Source organism: Excalfactoria chinensis, chromosome Z, assembly GCF_039878825.1.
Source record: "Excalfactoria chinensis isolate bCotChi1 chromosome Z, bCotChi1.hap2, whole genome shotgun sequence".
NCBI classification, from domain to species: Eukaryota; Metazoa; Chordata; class Aves; order Galliformes; family Phasianidae; genus Excalfactoria; species Excalfactoria chinensis.
Window position 1 is genome coordinate 48,714,967 of NC_092857.1, and position 20,008 is coordinate 48,734,974.

Here is a 20,008-nt window from a genome sequence, read left to right on the forward strand (position 1 = left end):
TTGTTGTCCGTAACAATGGTGAAGTGGTCATATTTGGCTTAATGACACCTCTTGCGCACTGCTTGGCTGTTAAGAGGTTGTGATATCAAGTCGAAATTAGTGTCCACAAACCAAGTCGTGTCAACAGTTCAGTGCCCTGGGAACTGTAATTCATGGAGAGCATCATCTCCAAAAGCTGAACAGAATTTCACAAGCCCATGAATATAGTTGCAGTGCGAGGGTTTCACCCTGAATTACTTCCAATGCACTAATCATGATGAAGCCATCATGAGTATACTAATCCCTCTGAGAAGAAATAGAAATTATCATGTCATTTTTGTACATATGAGGAATTTTGGTTCCTCACAGTTGCTTTCTCATAGCACTTAGGTCACCTAAGCTATTTAAGAGTTATAATACCAGCACAAAATACTGAAGTAGAGGAAGAATTGACTATATTTGTCAAGGCATATTGAGTGAACACCACTGGCACACAGATTTCCACCAGGCTGTGTCTCTTGTATTGAATTTCATGTTTGAATTTTTTACATCAATCAACACTAGAAGGGTGCATACATTGTAGGGCAACTTTCTGAAACAAGAAACTGAATAAGAAAGCCCTTTTCTATCCCTTGCTCCTGCGCCTTACAACAATAACATTCAAAAGCTGATTTCACCAAAATCCCTAGCTAACAATAACTCTATCTGAAGTTTGGAAGTTAGCACTTAGCCCAGTGTTAACTAGAAACCTGGAGTAGTTTCAGACCAGTGACAGCTATTGTGACTATTGCTGTGATGGTGGTTTTAGAACATAAATAAAAATCCACTATGTGTTGTGCATGTGCATGGTAAAAAATTACTCCATCACATGCAAGAAGAAGGGAAAGAAAAAAAAGGTTGTTTTCAGCAGTTTGTCTGGACAAATTCCTTAGATGTCCAGGTTCTCCTTTTTGTCATGTAGCAATGCCTCATTCTCGGTGGCTGGCAGGCTGGCAGGTGTCTTAGGAACCCTGGTCTGAATCTGTGGACAGCAAACAGCTCTCAAGATTCTGTCACACTATATACTTTCCACTTGTGATGTTGACTGGTAGTATCATGCTGACAAAGATTTGCACAAGTGGATGGGATTAAGAGAAACACTAGGTTCCTAGAAATGTCTGGCGCCTGCTGCATAGTATTCAGTCAGTTAATCCCCAGCTGAGTTCCTTTTGATTTGGCAGGGCACTTCCCAATTTTCATTTTGTCTCTTAGTATATAAGGAAGTTGAGATTGTTTAGTCTGGAGAAGAGGAGGCTCAGGGGAGACCTTATCACTCTCTGTAACTACATGAAGGGAGGTAGTAGTGAGCTGGGGTTCAGCCTCCTCTCTCATATAACTGCTGACAGGACTAGAGGGAATGGCCTCCAGTTGTGCCAAGGGAGATGTAGGCTGGACATTATGAACAGGCTGTCCAGGGAGGTGGTGGACTCACCAACTCTGGAGGTGTTCAAGGAATGTTTTGATGTTGTTCTGAGGGACATGATTTGGCGAGAACTATTTGTGACAGCAGGACAGCTGGACTAGATTATCTTGAAGGTCTTTTCTATGCTTGGTGATTCTGTGATTCAATGATTCTATGATTCTAAGCATTTTGTTTGTTTGGGTTTCAGCCAAGAAGGAAAGAAGGAAATTATTGGCTCAAAATGTGAATTTCACTTACTTCATTAGCTAAGGAAATAGTGCTGAAACAAGACTTAGAGATAGGTATAATCTCCTCCTCTGCTTGAATAGTTCAACATTCATCTGGTTTCAAAATGCTTTTTCTCCAGATCAAAATTGGACCATTCCAGACCAGGACAGTCAGCAAAGAACAAAGCGCGCCTTCACAAAAACACTATACCAGGCAAAAACATCCAAATGAGTGATGGCCAGGGCTGTTTTAGATGCTAATATTAACACAACAGCCTTAGTTTCTGAGATGTCCAGAAAGTTTGCTCAGATTAATTTTTTAGCTTCCCTACCACAGTTACAACAATGCCATTATTCCAGACATTATTACAGACAGACAATGGCACACGCCCCAATATCATACCACACAAATACATCCTTGGAATGTTAATCACAGTAACACTACTTGATGAAACAAATTCTCAGTTATAAAACACAACTTTTCAACATAGTCACCACCATTATCTAGGCATTTTTATTAGTGGTAAACAAGAGCCTGCATGCCATGCTCATAAAAATCTACACCAGCAGAGGTGACCTACTGTTTCACAGCTGCTGTGGTGGTGTGGGTGCTACAAAAATGTTACCTGTATAAGTTTGTCTTTCATTGCCTGTCATGAATGGAGGCTAAAGTACTGCACACTTTACTCATACAGGGAAGGCAGAAGGATATTTATTGATATAAAATAGCTATAGTATGGTGATATAAACAATGACAGAGACTTAATTTTGAAATGTCTAGACATCTTTGACTATTTTCTACACAAAGGGTGGGGGGTGCACAATGAATCTAAGATCAAATCTTAGCAAAGCTGGTATGGCTTAAAAACAATAAATCACTTACTAAGCATCTGTCAGCAAGGCATCACGAGGTGGATCTCTGCACAGACATTAACTAACCTCAAGAAGTGTCCCTACTTAAGAGGAGATTCTGGTGTGCAACCAGATGCCTGGAAGGAGAACTTACAAAAGGGGTTCTATTTATGGGGTAAGATGATTACAATTTAAAATGTGATCTATTGAAGTGGGTGTCTGTTATCAGTTCTCTGAGCCCACAGTTTGAGATAACATGGTGGTTGTGAACTGTCTCCAGTAAAATCTTGATTGTTATCAGTTCCAAATACATGGTTTTTAGCCCCTCACTATATGTTCTAGGCCTTGGTCATGATGACCAGGCTGGGTAGAGGGGGCAAGGAGTGCACTGCCGCATCAGCCCAAGCAGGTAGAAGTCAGAAGGTGCCAAATCCAGACTGAGGGTGTAGTAGGACATTCAAGCCAAGATAGGCAAGGTGCTCCAAAATCTTCAAACTGGTGTAATGGTGTTGTAAGATAAAGGTTGTCCTCCTCTGCAGCCTGACTCTTGAAGTTTGAGCCTGCAGCTCAGTCAGTGTTGTAATGTAGTGAAAAGAGTTCATGGTTTGTCCAGGTTCCAGAAGGATTACCCCTTTGCAGCCCAGCATCATGAGCTAATATAATATAACAGAAGGCATTACTTTTGGAGCAGCCTATTTATTTGTTTGAAATACTTATTGAAAGCTGGACTTGTACTAAACACACTCAATAGTGAAAGTTTCACTACAAATCAAACCAATCACAAATGATTTTAATCTACCTCACCAAAGCATGCTTACGCTTCACGTCCCAAATTGCTGAGATGTATGCCTGATACAACTTTTGGAGGAGGAAACCTCCATGAATGGTCTCTGAGGATTTTGTTCTGGCAATTCCCATCCAGCAAGCTTTGCTGATGTAAGTTTCAAAACTGTTGCTAAGTGGCAACTCTAGTGGAAAGCAAAGACATATCTGTGCTGCTAGAGCTTAAATCCCCCCAAATACAGTAATCAGTGGAATGACCTTTTCTGCTGTTTGTCCTGTTGGAGCAGTGTGCTCGTGTCATTATTTTCAGGCCCTGCAGCTGACTATTTCTGCAGGACATTGGCATTCAGCGCCTTCTTTGTTTTTCAAAGAATATGTAAAAACAAAAGTGTCATGTTATTTGAACAGATTTCTGGCCGGCCTTAATTTAGAACTGGAGTACGTGCACGTAGTTGGCTATTTCAAACTATCAGTCACTGCAAAAGGTTTACTTTGTTTAGTTAAGAAGTAAAAAACCAGAGTTGTCAAGGCTAATTCTTGGAGTCTGGAATTATCGTATCAAGCAGTGCTCTAAACTTGAGACAACCCAATGTCTCTTCATCTGGCTTATGCTTTTGGAACAAACAGTGCATGACTTTGACTCAGTTTTCATACACATCATAAACCCCAGCCAAAGGGAAAAATAAAAATAAAATGCTAGATTGTTATGACATAGCTATAAATACAGACAGTGAATTATAACAGTAAAATATGTTATGCAAATTACAGCTAATTTTAAAATAGCCTGATCTGACTGCCTACAGTGTGAGTGAAGAATTATATCGCGTTGTTCGAACATTTAGTTCATTTTTTACCCCTTCAAACCACTTCTTTTACTCCAATTTTTCAGTTTTAACAGCTATTGAAAAAGGATTTATATTGCCACATAAAAAATAGCAGTGGGCAGGTCTGTAAAACACTCTGAGTTACAGAATTTTTCTAATTAGCATTTCTTATTTTCTTCAGATGGGTAGCTAGTGATTGCTTCTCCTTGTGCACACAGAGCTTCTGGTTACTGTTCTTTTTCTATGACGTTAGAGAGATTTATAAAGATGCCATTTGGCAGAATATTTTAGAGATTTGTTTTAAGATGAGTGTTTCTTGAGTGTGAGGCATCACAAGCAGTTTTAGCCTCCCAGCTGTGTTTCTGAGCAGATGGGGCTGGCAAAAGCTGCATGTGATGTGACAGCACAGAATTAAGTTTGAAACAACACTTAAAGAAAAGGTTTGAAGAAGAAAACAAGGTCACTATCCATCTGATGGAAATCACACTGGGTAAACATATTTAGTGAGAAGTCAATGAATTCTAGTTAAGAAAAAACAACAGCAGATTCTTGAACTGACAAGAAACAGCACCAGGAGTCTTTTAAAGAGACCACACTGTCCTTTTCTAACTGTGTCTGTCCTCTGCTCTGTGTGACATATGTCTCACAAAGGGAGCTTCCTGATTTGGGAACAGCTACCTGCTGGAGGAGATCCTCATCCTTCCTTTCATCTTCACAAAAGTCCCGCCATGGCAGAGTTAATTACTCTGTATAAGAATTTCAAAGAGACAGAGCCGAGTGGTGGTGAGGTTAGAGCAAAAAAATTATATACTAAAAAAACATACTGGGAACCAACTAGGGAGCAGTGCCAGCCTCTGATATTAAAGCAAAAATCTGTTTGTTTTACGGGGCTTTCCCATCTCCTCCTTTTTGTGTGGAGGTTAAGATGGGGTTTACAGGGGAAAATCTCAGTACGGGATGAATTGGAAACTCCGCAACCTCTGGAATGCCTGCTACCCCTGTCTTTACACTACAATTGTTCACAGGAGTTAACACTTCTGAGCAAAACGTACCTCTGCTTGCTTTGTTAGCCAGATTCAGCACAGCCTGACAATGTTTACTATATTCCTCAGCACCCAGAGCATTCTCATCCATGAATATGTAGTTTGTCATAGTCATGGTCACCTTCCCCTGTTAAAAATAGTATGTCATTCTGCCAGCAAAGCTTTTCAACCACATGCATGTATCCACACCTACCATTCTGCCCAAACAAGTTTGTTTCTGCATTTCTCCTGGCCACCTACCCTACAGCACTCAGTAATAAAGGGAATGCTTTCAACTGTAATTGCTAAGAAGTGACTGGATAGGGTTGGGCAAAAGGGAGAGAGCACACTGGCTTGCAAGGAAAGTCAGTGTGTTTCCTTCATTTTACTTCAGTTTTGTATTCATTCTTGCTCCTGGTTCATTCAACAGCTCTGTTTCAAGAGATTTCTGCCCCTAAGTTTTCATTTTAATATCTAATGGTAGACTTAACAGCTCCCTCAAAATAAACAGATGAAGTAGTGTGAGAGTGTATTTTGTCAGTAGCTGGACAAGGCTTGTCTACAGGACAGACTTTGTGTGACAATGCAGCATTTAAATTCTGCTCTTTCCACTATGCCCTACAGACAGAACTGCTGTTAGATATACTTTCTCTTCTAATTTAGTTGCAGACAGATCAGAAATCAAAAAACAGGGATCAAAGTGCAGCACCAGGTGCCCAGTTCCTAAAGCTCCTCTGTTTATCACCAAATTCCAAGGACTTGCATCATTTCTCCTTTGCCCCTTTTAATTCATAGTGGATACTCTGAGGTTAGATGAGACAAGATGGTTTCCGGGCTTAGTATTGCTCACTCTGTATGTGCAATAAGCAGTGTACTGTGTTGATGTAAACAGCTCCTGGATCTGGCATGTTAATATTTCTTGCCTAATTTTTCCAAATGGAAACTGCTTGCCCAGTGAGTCACTGTGTGTTTTCTCCCTTCTTCAGAAGACTCTCCCCGGGAGTCTCCACACCCTGCTGCTCTACCACAAGAATGGCTTTCCTTTTTCATTTCTCTGTGGGATGCCCAATTAGAACATTCTTGTGCTTTGTTTCTCCCCCAAAAACAATCTGTACAAGACTGCATGTATTTTCTTTTTTCCGTTTCTGAGTATGTGATCTTTTCCAGTTCCTCAAGCCCCAATTTAGTGTCTGGGGTATACATTCTAGGACTAAGCCTGGGCTACATCCATTAGTGCTCCTGCAGCGGCAACACATGCTTCACATAGCAGAGGTGTCTATGTTCATTCTGGTCTTTTCCACAGCAGCTTTTTCAGACTTCATGATTTATTCAGAAGAAGAAGAGGGAAATACATGGTTCCTGTAACCAGCCTGCTAAAGCGCAGGCAACGTCTCAAAATAGAAAAGAGTTATTACTTTTCAGTGTATTAAGCCAGATATTTAAGACAGTTAGCTGTTGCCTATGAGAGATGAAACCAGAGAAATGTCTCTGTCCTTTAATATTTTCCTTAGTGATTTTCCTCCTTTTTGTTTGCTTGTTTGAATTATGTTTGAAACAAGTAAACAGGTAATTATGTCTGAAACAAGTTTTTATGGTGGCTTCTGGGACTATTTTTCACTGAAAACATACAGAGTGAAGTGTTGAAAACAACAATGATAAAATGTCCAGATAACAGCAGCAGACAGAACTTGCTCTGTGACACTAGCAGTGAGTGTGTTGTGCTAGCACATATGGGGGAGAATCACCTACGTGCTTCATAGTGAGCTTAGATATAACAAAAGATAACTGCACATGGAGAAGTTGGGAAGAAAGTAGCATAAGATCTATGGTCGTTTATTTTAGTCTGCAGTGCAGATCACTAATATTTATTCTTTTATCTCCCTGACTGACCATTCATGGGAATTGAAGAAATAATTTTGAAAGCACTCAGCTGTGACTCCTTTCAAGTCACTCTTTGGTTTATATTTTCCTTTTTTCTTTTTTAGGAAAAGTAATTTTACCATAATAAATTCTTTATTTTCCCTCAAATGCATATGCTGTCCTCTATGCCTCAAACAGGCACCACTGCTCATGAAGGCAGCTTTTCCAGCTCCATTTTTACCTGCAGCATCTTTTAGCTTCTTCTCTGAGAGAAGGGCCCATTGGTGGCTCAGTCAGAGGGGCTGTCCTCGCATACAGCAATGAATTGTGGCAGGCAGCAGGAGCTGTGAGCAGTGGGGCACAGACCTGAATGCCTGAAACATGCTCTGGACAGGGGTCAAAATTCAGGTAATCAGATTTTGGTATCTCCAGGTGAAAAAAAACATGGAGCAGACAGCAGAATTTTTGTACAAGGATCCAAATAAATCACTGAATTGTGATTCTTTTTTAATGTGAGAGTGGCATTGGAGATGGCAGTAAGCAGTCTGACAGCAGGACAGTGAAAGGAGGAGCTTGTTTAAGAGGGAAAAGACAAGCAAGCAGGTCTTTTAAATGGGTTTTTCTTTGTTTGGCATCATTTATCTACAAGCATCTTGTCCAGCACCTCCTTACACAGGTCCAGTACTCCCATGTACATCCCTCTTGTAATAAACCCTTGTTCTGAAATGTATCAGTGTAAAATGCCAAACATGGCATCATCGTGTCCTTGCAGATCTCTACACAATACTAAAGTGGCCAGGCTTTTAGTAGTTGTTACTACAGCCAAATACTGGGACAGCTGCTTTCCTTAGGACCATGCAGACTTCTCTAACTCTCTCTAAGGACTTGGTCTAGCAGCAATCTCCCTTCAACACCATCTGGTTGGAGCAGTGAAAATGAATTACCCTACTCTGCCTCAGCCCATAAAGATCATGTTGTTTTGACTTGTGTACATCAAACCTCTTGGAGTCCACAATTTTCTTGTAAACACTCTCAGTCTGTTGCTCCTGAAGAGAGAAAGCAAACTGACAGTTTTCAATTTGGATGAGAACACTGCTAGAGAGTGTTTGAAATAAAGGCTGTGTTCAAAATGTGATGGTCCTTTTTTATTCAAAAACCTTGATCTTCCTCAAATGAAGCATGTAGGATGTGGCTATGGTACAGTGTATAGATAAAACACCTGCCTTCTCCAAAGCTATCTGGAAAATCTGCATGTCCTATCAGACTAATTTTGGTGCTAGAGAAAGAGGAAGGGGAAGCAGGAGGGAGGCACGCACTGCTTGCTGGTATCAATGGAGTTCCAGCAATGAGAGGTTGTTATATTAACCACTTCACTGTTTCGTGCAGTTATCGGTTCTTGTTAAAATCTGTATTATTCATGGATGCAAAATTCCCATCATTAAAACATCATATATATTCATACTGTATGCAGTTCATTTAGCCACTTGGCAAAATTTCTCTAGAGTACAAGAGTTTTGAGGAAAGCCAGATAATGAGACCAGAGTACAGGAAACATGCACATGCTTTTTTCCTTTTTACCTGCAAATAAATGCAGAATCATTAATTAAATAAGCAATGACAAAAGGGGCACTTGTTCTCTAGGAAGGATGATATACATGCTTGTTTTGGCTTCTGTGCGAAGAGAACACAAGGCCTTTTGTAATGCAAGTATGTGCAGGAACCGAGATATTGTAAAACTAATGTAGAAAGCCTGATAAGCATCACTGCAAGGGTTTGTTACATTTGATGTCTAACCATTAACATCATGCATGATCCATGTTGTTCATTCACTTTTTAAGGAAGAGCAGCAGCGTTTCTAAATAAGCTGCATCCTGCTTCCTGCTAATCACATTACGCACCACACTCCTAATTCAGCTTTGAGATCTTTCTGACAGCGATGATAAAACTAACAAATAAATGAACAAAAAAAAGCTACTCTCCAAGCCTGAGAACAGTCACTGAAGTATTTGCTGCACACAGTGCTCAGCAGCTGCAGGAGACCTCACGCAAGGGCCTGATACTGCAAAATCTCACCAGCTCCAGGTGCAGCCAGGAAGAGACCTGAAGAGCACAAGATTTCAAGCTTTTCCCATCTAGGAGTGGTCAGGTGAACTCGCTGTTTTTAAATGGTTGCAGCTTTTGAAAAGTGTTCAATGTTGGCCTAAGAGAAAGGTAAATCTTTCCCTTCCATGAGAACAGCGCTTGTTTGGAGAACTGCTTATAGAGGGCACAGACTGGCACCTTGCGTGTTTTCTGTTTAATGTTTTTACTATTTTCAACTAGCAAGTAAGACCTTGACTCATGGACAATTTGCACCAGTACCCACTTTCCTTGACGTAAAGTCTGCTGTCTACTTCCTACTGCAGCTGCTTGGCTGTCTGTCAATGAACGAGCTCTGCCTTCTTTCCCCACTGGCCCATTTTCCATCCCCTTCGTACCAAAGGGAAGCACTGAGATACACAATGGGAGAGCACTGTGCCAAGTTTCTGCTGAAGCCTTCACACCCAGCCTAGGGTCTGATTCATCTAACCTTCAGGCAAGGACTGGTGCTGCAGGATGGCAGCAAGCTGTTTCCAATATGTAGTCCTCTGCTTCATCCCAGTACCCTCCTACAGAAGGAACAGATCGTCAGTATATCATTGTTGATACTCTGATGCTTTGCTTTTGTTGCATCATATCTAGATTTTTTTTTTTCCTTTGTCATGGGTAAAAATAAAACAAATAAGTAATCAGACAGAAAAATAAATAAATTTAAATGTAATCCTTCCTAAACTTTTTAGTCGAAGTGGTCAGTGGTTAGCCGAAGTTCTCTTTAGTGAAGATACAGCAAGTGCTGGAGAGTAAGAGGAGTCATTATTCCTCAGCAATGGAAGTAACACATCTGTGCTTCTACATATTCATTTATTAGGCCCTTACTTTCACAAACACCATCCAGAAAAAAATTCAGTTTCACCAACAGCAGTTTTATCCGTGGATAAAGAAATGTTAAAAAAAGGAGAAAATGCTACTGAAAAATGCATATTACTAGATAAGCAAGTGCATACTTTGAAGCAGCACTTAGAACATGCTCTGAACATGGGAACTGAAAGAATAAGCTTAAGATAGCATGTACACAAAGACAAACCTTCTTTTCAATATTTCACAGCTGTACTACAAGGGAACTAAGCATTCCCTCATACTCGGCCCTGGTGAGGCAACTTATTGAGTACTGTGTTCAGTTTTGGGCCCCTCACTACAGGAAAGACATTGAGGCCCTGGAGCATCTTCAGAGAAGGGCAATGAAGCTGGTGAGAGGTATGGAGCACAAGTCTTATGAGGAGTAGCTGAGGGAGCTGGGATTGTTCAGTCTGGAGAAGAGAAGGCTCAGGGGAGACCTCACTGCTCGCTACAACTTCCTGAAAGGAGGCTTTATCAAGGGGGGGGATAGGCCTCTTCTCCCACTTAACTAGCAATAGAATGAGCGTGAATGGCCTCAAATTGTGCCAGGGGAGATTCAGGTTGGACGTTAGGAAATACTTATCCAAAAGAGTCATCAGGCTGTTCAGGAAGGTGGTGGAGCAACTGAGCCTGGAGGTGCTCAAGAAACATTTAGATGTTGTACTGAAAGACATGGCTTAGTGGGAAACGGTGATAGGTAGATGGTTGGGCTGGATGATCTTGGAGGTCTTTTCAAACTTGATTAAAAATCATTTAATAAGCCTGGTTGTGAACATAAGTGTGCACTTTTTTAAAGTTCTGGGAAAAAAACAGAGAAAATATTTTTTCTTTCCCTCAAATTAGATACCTAGCTTGCCTCCCTGGAATTTCTTGTATTTGTAGTCATCAAGTAAACATGACAGGAGAACTTGCTGGAAGAACTATCACAAGTGTTGGCAAGATTTGTCCTTTTCTGAATCCCTCTGAATTAAATATGACTGACAATATAACTCACCTCACAGATTTATCTGAGAGGGGAGGGAAGCAATGGAAATAAAAGCTTTACCTTTTCAGTATTTCTGCAGTACTTTGATTTTTCTTGAAAGGATATTTTTGCATCTAAGAAATACTTTGTTTTAAAAGCTCCTATCAAGTCTAGGAGAAATTTTTTACAGTACCTTTAAATTGGAACTATTTCAGCTTGCATTAATTTACTGCATCCAATGGAAGTGATGCTAAAAACAATCATGAGCTGCTGCCTTGTACAAGAGCAGCCTTTACAGTGACTGAGTCTTGATCTGGTCTCTTAGGCCCACATTTATAATACAGAGTTAAACCATGTTTCCAACTAAACTATCTACTAAGAGTAAATTAAAATGACAACAAAACAAAACAAAACAAAACAACAAAAACAAAAACAAAAAAACCCAATAAGTTACAAGGAAGGAGGCACTTTTCAATCCTCTGCTTTCAAAGCCTGTAAAATTTTAGCCATCCCAGTTGGCTACCACATCCCTAACTTATATAAATCAAAGCATTGTTTTGAATGAATAAAGCCACTTTGGCACACAACCATATCGTAGTGGTATGATGCATGCCTGAATATTCCTAAGAATGCCCTCAGAGGTACTCTGTGAGCAGAATTATTCTGTGGAAGGCAAGATGAGAGAGCACAAAGTCCTATTGTTCACGCTAATGCCAAAAAATGAAATCAAATACCATCTTCAGCAAAAGCAGAGTGTCTTCTGAGTAAAGGCCATTAAGTGTGTCGGGCTGCAGGATATTTTCTGGACATGGCTATTATGTTAAGACATACTGAACACGTGTCACTTATAACCCTGCCCTGGTTGAAACTCCAGAGGAAAGTCTGGTGGATCTGTTCTTTGGATGAAATACTTGCACACACTTTTACTCTCACCAAGCTGTCACTTCTCATCTATAAAGAAGGTTAGAGTAAGTTATAATTAGTACTTACTGCTCTGTCAACTAATTAAATGCAATAAAAAGCTTTTGGTGAGTTTAATGCTAACAAGTTATAATTACAGTGAATTTCTGAATGCAGGGTGCATGTATTATGGGTTTCGGTATGCATCTCCCACCTTCTATGACCTAAATTCTCAGGTTAAACCACGGTATCTATAATCACACGATTAGTGAAAAGGCACTGCTAAGGACTCACATTTCAGTCCTAAATACAAATCATGCTCAGTCCAGTCTTGCACATTTCTGAGGCACTACACCAGCCCCAGGGAGCACAGATGAAACGAAGAAGAAATATCCAGCACCAGCACTTCATTCCTTCTAGAAGAACCATTGCTCAAATTCTCCCATCCATTAAACTCCTGCCACTCTTAGCCCTTTTCATCCCTTTTGTTAAGATTTCAAACCACTTCCAGGCACATCTCTTGGTCAGTCAGAGGGGAATATAGGGTAGACAGGCACAATGTGCAACTACACTGTGCACACACCTGGGGCTGCCTCTGTTCCTCAGGAAGCAAGAGTTTGGCCATACAAACAACTGTAACCCTGAAGAATGAGGAACATTGCTTTGAAGGCTCAGAGCATGACAAAAGAAACAATGGAAACCAAGTAATGCTCCAGATTTGGTTGGCATAGTTCCTTATTCTCCTGAGTATTTGGAAGAGCTATGAACACACACACACACACACACACACACACACACACACACACACACACACACACACACACACACACACACATACACACAAAAAAAGTGAAGAGCACAGCTGCCAGAGTTTAGATCAGCCAGCATGTAGGTAGTTACACCTCTAGGTAGTTAGGTAGTCAGCCATTCTTCTCACTTTCCCACTCATACTCCTCACTGCTTTCCATTGCCCACAGAAAAATGGAAGATAGGTACAAAGAGCCCCAAAAATAAAGACATAATTAAATGAACAAAAATATAGCCTAAGAGAACCAATTAAAATGATGAAAATCTTTAATTTTATTTAAGTATAATTGTACGGACACGTGTATATACAAATACAGATCTTATGGGGCGGGGTTCTTTTTTTTTTTTTTCCTTTCCTTTTTTTTTTTTACATTTTCTTTTAGGTTCATATAATGTAAGCATTTCAAAAACAGCACTCAATGAATAAGTGCAAAGAAACTGCAAAGCAGGGCAGTACAAGCACAGGACCACACTGAGCTGGACTTTCATACCCAGATGCATACACAATGAGTGGCTTCAATGGGGGTGTCAAGAGTAAGCATGGAAAGCGGATTTCGCAGACTCATGGGTAACCTCCAACATGCCAGCATCTATTAAACTGTACAGACAATGGCAGCAAGCCTATTGTAGGGAGATTTGTCTCACATCCGAGAAGCTCGAGGGCGAATGCATGGGAAAAACTCAGTGATGCCAGGCCAGAAACAGATCTGCCCATTCACAGCTCCAAATTAAAAAGGGAGGGAGTGAGGTGGGGGGGAGAGGAGGAAGGGCAGTAAAAGGGGAAAGAAGTGTAGAGGTTTGTATAGTAAAACTGGTGATTACAAAATCCAAGTGTAATGAAAGGCGGGGAAGAGTTAACACAGTATTCTAAATCTCTGAAAGTGACCAAGCCATTGCTCTCACAAGGCAATGGATAAAATTCAGTTTTGAGGGTAGGGGTGGGAATCAACAGGTATAAATACAACCATTTTCCTTCCATAATTATATAGGAAAGGAAACAATCTACTCATCTACTCTCAATACCTCCCAAATTTGTTTCTAGTTAATTTGGAACCAAGTATGTATATATCACACATGACACTGGCAAGATCCTTTCAGGAAACAAACAGAAACAAGAACAAAAACAAAAACCTACTCATGGAAACAAAATCAGAAGGAATAAAGGAAAAAAAGCAAGAACCTAAATAACAACAACAGAAACCAAATGAACAGAAGAGCTGTTATATCCCCAAAGCAATTTTAGAAACAAACAGGATACAAAAGAACAAAAACCAACACAGAAACCATGGGGCTCCAACATTAGACCTTTAAACACTGAGGACAAAACACTGATCACCAAAAGTCATGTTTTCCAGGTCTTGACAATGTGAAGATTTGCAATAGATGAACGATTTCCAAAGATGAGTCCTGTATGCTGCAGTGTCATGGCCACTTGTCTCTCAGTTCTCAGCCATGATCACACTTGATGCTTCAAAGCTCTGTCTTGTAATCAACGCATGATTTTAATATCCTGAAAGTCTATTGTTCTCACTTACAAAAGACATAAGAATCAAATTAATACTTTATTATCAAACACTATATACAACAGAGGTTGCTAATAATACAGAATTTAAAGAACATAGCTTTAAGTTTTACTTGTCTTTCCTTCGCCATCCAAGTAAGTACAGTACAAAACAATATTCTAAACTAACACGAAATGTTACCTTGCCTATTAAAGGATACACAGTATCCACTAAACTGACTGATCCCTATTTTCCCTGCTTCGCATTGCAATGGCCTTGGCAGCCAGGAGTGCAGGTCATGGGGGTAAATAAGCCACACAGGCTGGGAGAATCAGTCCCTTGGGCTTGAGAAGGGGCAGATGGAGGGAAGCAGAAAATTCTTAGCAGTTGGCACCAATGTTTGCATTCAGAGCCTCCAGAGATTTGCATCCCAACACAAAACCCACCAGCTCTTACTGCTATGACTGGAATTGCCTGATGCCACCATGTGCCAAACTGACAGTGTTTTGTGGTCTTCTGGCCACCCCTGGCAGCACAAGGATCTGCTTTGCAGCTGGGTCACCCACACGCTGTCCCTCATCCACCCAGCTGGGCCCTGTGATAACGTGGAGCGCTGAACTCCACATGAAACACTACAAATGAAAAGCGTCTGCTGTGGACAAGAGTACATCTCAAACTCTGACGTCATGTAGAGACACAGGATGAAAAATGAAGTCACCATTTCTACATAAGACTGGCACTGCTGCTATAACTGCCTGCAATTGCTATGAATCATTTAGTATGATTACTATCATGCGGTATTACCTGTACTCCAGTTAATAATCCATTTGATAAGGCGTATTATTTATTAACCTCACCTCATCCTCTTTACTTGCTACCTGAAGGAATTATAAGTGTGCTTAACAAGCACATCCAAGTTAAAGAGCAAAAAGTACCAACTAGACCGTAATGGGATGGTGACTTACCTCACTGTTTAGACTCTATGTCTTTGTTCTGTGCACTTAACAATAGAGGAAATTTCCTACATTCCTACAGTAAGAAAAGGCCCTGAAACAACAACTTTGTTGTATGACATCAGGCAGGCCCAGACTGTGGTTAATCATGAATAAAACCTTAAAAATCTTAGATTTATTTCCCCCTTTCCTTCTTAACTGAATAGTGGGCTGCTTACAACTTTTGTAAAGTTCTTCTTCATTAGAAAAGAAAAAAAGAATGCTCATAAAACATTGCCCATTATTTGTACCACTCAGATTTGTTATGACAGAGGTTTTCTTCAGAATTAATAGAGAAACCCCGTTTAGTTTGAACGCATTTCATGTTTTGTTTCACACTTAACTTAATTATCACAGTTTTTGTTTAGAAACGTTTTGTTTCAGTCTTTGCCTGATATTTCCTTGATTATGCTTAGCAGTTCAAATTTCATGGTAGCTCAGACAAAAAAAATCCCCAACTCTTGCACTTCCTGGCAAATGACTTTTCCAAGTTCTACCTTAGCCAAGGCTCAGATTACCTAAACAGAGTCACTCCCAATTCCATCAAACAAGACAGTATCATTTCCTACTTGCATCAAGGGTTACCACTTTTCTCACATGTTTAAATAGGACAAGCATATATACTCACTTTCAGCATAAAGTATATCTAAATAATGTATTTTCTATTCTAGTGGATTTTTAAAAAAATATTTTGTTAAGTCTTTGGGAGCCCATCTAGTTTATCTCTGGCTGATAAACACGTTTCCTCTACTCTTCAAACTGTGCTGGAAGGGGAAAAGACAAAAAATCAACACTTGAATTCGCATTCCACACTTCTTTTCTTTCCCCCCACCAAACTATGCTACTAGACCGTCCTGACTTCTGCTACTCATGGTTTATTCCCATGACTGAGGAACTTGCAGGAGAGACAAATCAAGAGCACACTGGAGATCTTGTGTTCCAAATATGATTCCTCTGGCCACTAATGTTCTCTTTTAGCATGTATTAACACCCAGAGCAGCATCTAAGGTTCTCAGCAACTAAGTCAGCGCTGGGGAAGGTCACTTTATTCTCAAAAGTGCCTCTGCATTTCAAGAAAAAAAATTTAGCACCACGGTGATTTCTTTTAAAATAAAATAACCCGGTGTGCATTATCCCCTTAAAACGAAATAACAGAGGCACTCACACCCCCAGTGAAGTTTCCTAAATCTGACCTTGCCAGCTGTGTACTAACATTTCTAAATACTAACATCTTTCTCTCACCAAAGACAGCATTTCTACCTGTCAGCAAAAAGGGTGTTTCAGGACAGTCCTATAAGAAACATCATCTTTCCCTTTCAGAAGCCTGCTCATTTGGAACTCCTGGAGGAAATGGTGTTGTATCTGCTCTTAATATTTCCCCTCCAGTCCTGACATGGTGATACAATGCCCTGCATGATGATCTTACAGTGCTGAATGAGAAGGCATAAATATTGTATTGGAGAGAAAAACTCTCCTAGGCTTTCATTCAGTTTGCTTATCCTCCACTGACTGTATTTGCCACTACTCTTCCTTGTCTACATTCGGATGACACAGTGAGCTAACAGAGGTGACTTGTTAAAGGAGAATGCAGAGGAAAATAAGAATCACTAGTGTCACTATTATAGTTTGGCATTTTCATTTGGAGTCCTTTTATTTGTATGGAGGGGTTCAGAAAGTCACAGGGTAGGTAGGGATGGGTGCTGAAGCTAGTTATCCCCTTCAAATTTTTGCTGAGTTCAGGCTAAAAGGGAGAAGAAAAGGGAAAAGGGAAAAATAACGATTTGACATCTGCAAAAACAATAAAGTCCCTTTCTTGGGATGAGCAGTTAGGTGGATCTTTGATGTTCCAAGACCCTGAAATTTTCTGCGACAGGTTGCTGGAGCATACTGTGCTATAATATCAAAAGCATTGCCAGGAGGAACAATAGAGTTGCCAAAAGCCGGATGGGTATCCTCGGTGTCTGTGCCGCGTTCTCACCACGGGATGGCTCGGCTGACTCATGTACGGTATCATCTGTTCAAATAGAAAGCATACATTCCAATGAGATTTTGCATCCTTAATAAACTCTCACTGAGCCGACAACTGTAAGTAGATTTCAGTGCCTTTATGAAATAGGGCAATGAACCTTGTGCTGTCATTGACTTTCACAACCGTGTAATACCTCATTATGTAACCAACTTGGGGCCAAGTCCTGCATTTCTTACTGGCAAAACTCCCACTGAAGACCACAGCAGCAGAAAGTAAGTCTGACTGCAGCAGACTGAGGAATAAAAGATTCCTCCTCTAATAAAACACGGTAGCTTCAGCTTTGGATGGCTCATTAGATAGCAATGTCAATAGTGAGACAGCTAAATAAAAACACCTGATTTCAGAAGGACATGAAGAAGAGTTGCACGTGCTTAGAATTAATTTAGATGTTAATCCCCTTACTGAGTTAAGGATTTCAGCTTCTGAATGTGAAATGGCAGCCTGTAAATGCAAGCACTTACATTCCACTTTCCACTTTAGTGGAAGTATACTGCATTTTGGGGTATGCAGGGGATATGAGGCAAATCTCTCTCTCTTGAAACGATATTCCAAAGGCTAAGACAAGGTTCTGATTTTCAAACACACTTCCCAAACTTTCATAGGTGGCAGATTACTTTCTACAGTAGACAAAATACAGAATGAAATATGTGCTTATAAAACTAACAAAAACAAATTAAAAAAAAACAACAAAACAAAACAAAACAAAAAAAAAAACTGCTGAGTTGTGAAAACACACTCACTTGTTAGTGGAAGAAGAGAGTAAGAAAATAGCAGAAAACACTTAATGCATGATACTGAGCAAAGATTTGGAGTTTTTTTTTTTTTCAATTAAAAATCAGCCTTATAGATACAACTTGTATCATAAAAAATGTAAGTCAGATTCAACTCCAGGGCTATTAAAGGTGTGCTGCTTTTCTTTGCAAAATCCTTCATATCCACAGCTATCTAATTTAAATATTTTAAGAGCAATCTGTCTGAGGCTTGCCATAAAAAGCCAGTCTTGAGTTTGAATTTTCCTAGTACTAAATGAACAAATGATCTAAACCATTTTAGGAAGTGTGAAGTGGCCTCAAAATGCATTCAAAAGCTATTTTAGGGTGCTTAAGTTTCCAGGAAAATTAACAGTATCTCACTACTTAGTGTAATAAGCTTCCCCATTTTAAGAGAAGTGTTGACATACCTATGATATATCTATCTCGTAGCTCCCATCTCAACAGACTACACTGCCAGGATTACACTGGATGAGAGCCATGCAACCCCAATTAAAGGCAGTAAGGGAAGATGGAGTCACATCAACAGGATCACCACACAGCACTGCTGTAGAGCCTCTCATGCTACTTAGCTTTAGTTAGGGACAAGCTCCCTTCACACTCTTGACACCAAGCACGGAAGCAAAGTAGAGCACTCTGCAGTATTTGGACTAACAGGCTCTTCAGCCTCAGGCCAATTTCATTGGGGGATACACAGTAACCTGGATTAACAACCTGTTACATTTGGTTCAGCACTGATGCTACAGTTGCATCAGGCTTATCAACATCTTCTCAGTACTTTTAAGGCAAAAGTGTGAAAGGCAAGCACTGATCAATTGAGAACATTTTCACATTTGCAAGAAAGAGACAATTAAATGTCTAGAAAGGGCTATTTAAAACCACTAGTTCTGGTGGCTGTCAGACCCAAAGGCTGTTCTGTATTTCACCTGTTACACTCTTGTGCTCTGGGGGCACTGCAATGGCAATACAGTACTTCACAGGAGCAGCTTCTCAATTCAAACATACTCTAAGAAGGTACAAGGAATGGTATCCATGCCCTACTGTCAGCTCTATATCCTTTCATATATGTTGAGTCAGCTCTGCTCAGTTAGGAAGCATACTCATCACCGATGAACTAAACTACAAGGGAAAAAGATGTGAACTGTCTTTTGCTTCCTGCATCATCGATAGAATTGCAAGAAAGTCTGAATTTGCAGCACAGAATGATAACAGTTTTGTCCTAATTACATCCATGATTCAGTACTAAAACACAATGGGTAGAACTAGTGTAAAGCAGCAATAAATCCTAATTTTCTGTGACTCTCAGCTACTGGCACAACTGGAACACTGGCTACAGCTTAAAAAAATAAAAATTAAAAATCAACCCAAAAGCCCTAACTAAAAAAATTATTAAACTAAAAATACAGAGATCTTCTAAGATGCCATTTTTATAAAGCCATTTGTCTCAAGAGAATTCATTTTCATGTAACATTAAGGGACTACTTTCAAGAAATCATTCGGGCTTTCTGTCAATGCAGTCCCAAGGTCTCTTTGCGCTCATATATTAGAGCACACATTTCATCTGCGGTTCTGAAAATCACTTTACAAAAATGATTTTCCTTGGGGTGCAGAGCTGTAATAAGACACAATCTTTAGTGCTTAAGGGGAAGGTCTGGGTTTATTTTAAACACTGAAGACAAGTCACAAATATGACAAAATTGATGAGTAAAATCTGGAAGGTCACTGCTAAAGACTGGGAATGCTAGCAGTAATTAGAAAATTTAATTTGACAGCCATGAATTTTCCAGATCACATAACTTTACATCACATGCTTCAGGTATAATTTTTCCAGGTATGCACAGCTGCAATTTTTGTTCTAGGAACAAGAGGAGAATATAGGCATGAGCCCATTTTCTTCAGTGATTTCTGAAAGAAGAGTGATCTGTACAAATCATCTTCCTATAGATTTCTGAATAAAACCAGTGAAATTAGAGAGGTTAAAAAATCACACAAATGTTTTTTATCTTTTTCAGAAGATTGGTAGCAGTAAGTAATTTGCTGAACGTGATCCCCCTGCTTCCCCATTCTCCTGTATACTGTG

The 20,008-nt window shown here is 40.0% G+C and overlaps 1 protein-coding gene across 1 annotated transcript in view; it reads right to left on the minus strand.

The window, feature by feature from the left end:
- Positions 1 to 12,892: 12,892 nt before the first annotated feature.
- The window catches only part of EFNA5 (ephrin A5), a 206,458-nt gene continuing 199,342 nt past the window's right edge, over positions 12,893 to 20,008 (minus strand). Inside the window, exon 5 of the mRNA XM_072360538.1 lies at positions 12,893 to 17,143. Within this exon, the coding sequence (XP_072216639.1) occupies positions 17,022 to 17,143 (122 nt within the window). The 3' untranslated portion in view covers positions 12,893 to 17,021. The remainder of the gene's footprint in view (positions 17,144 to 20,008) is intronic.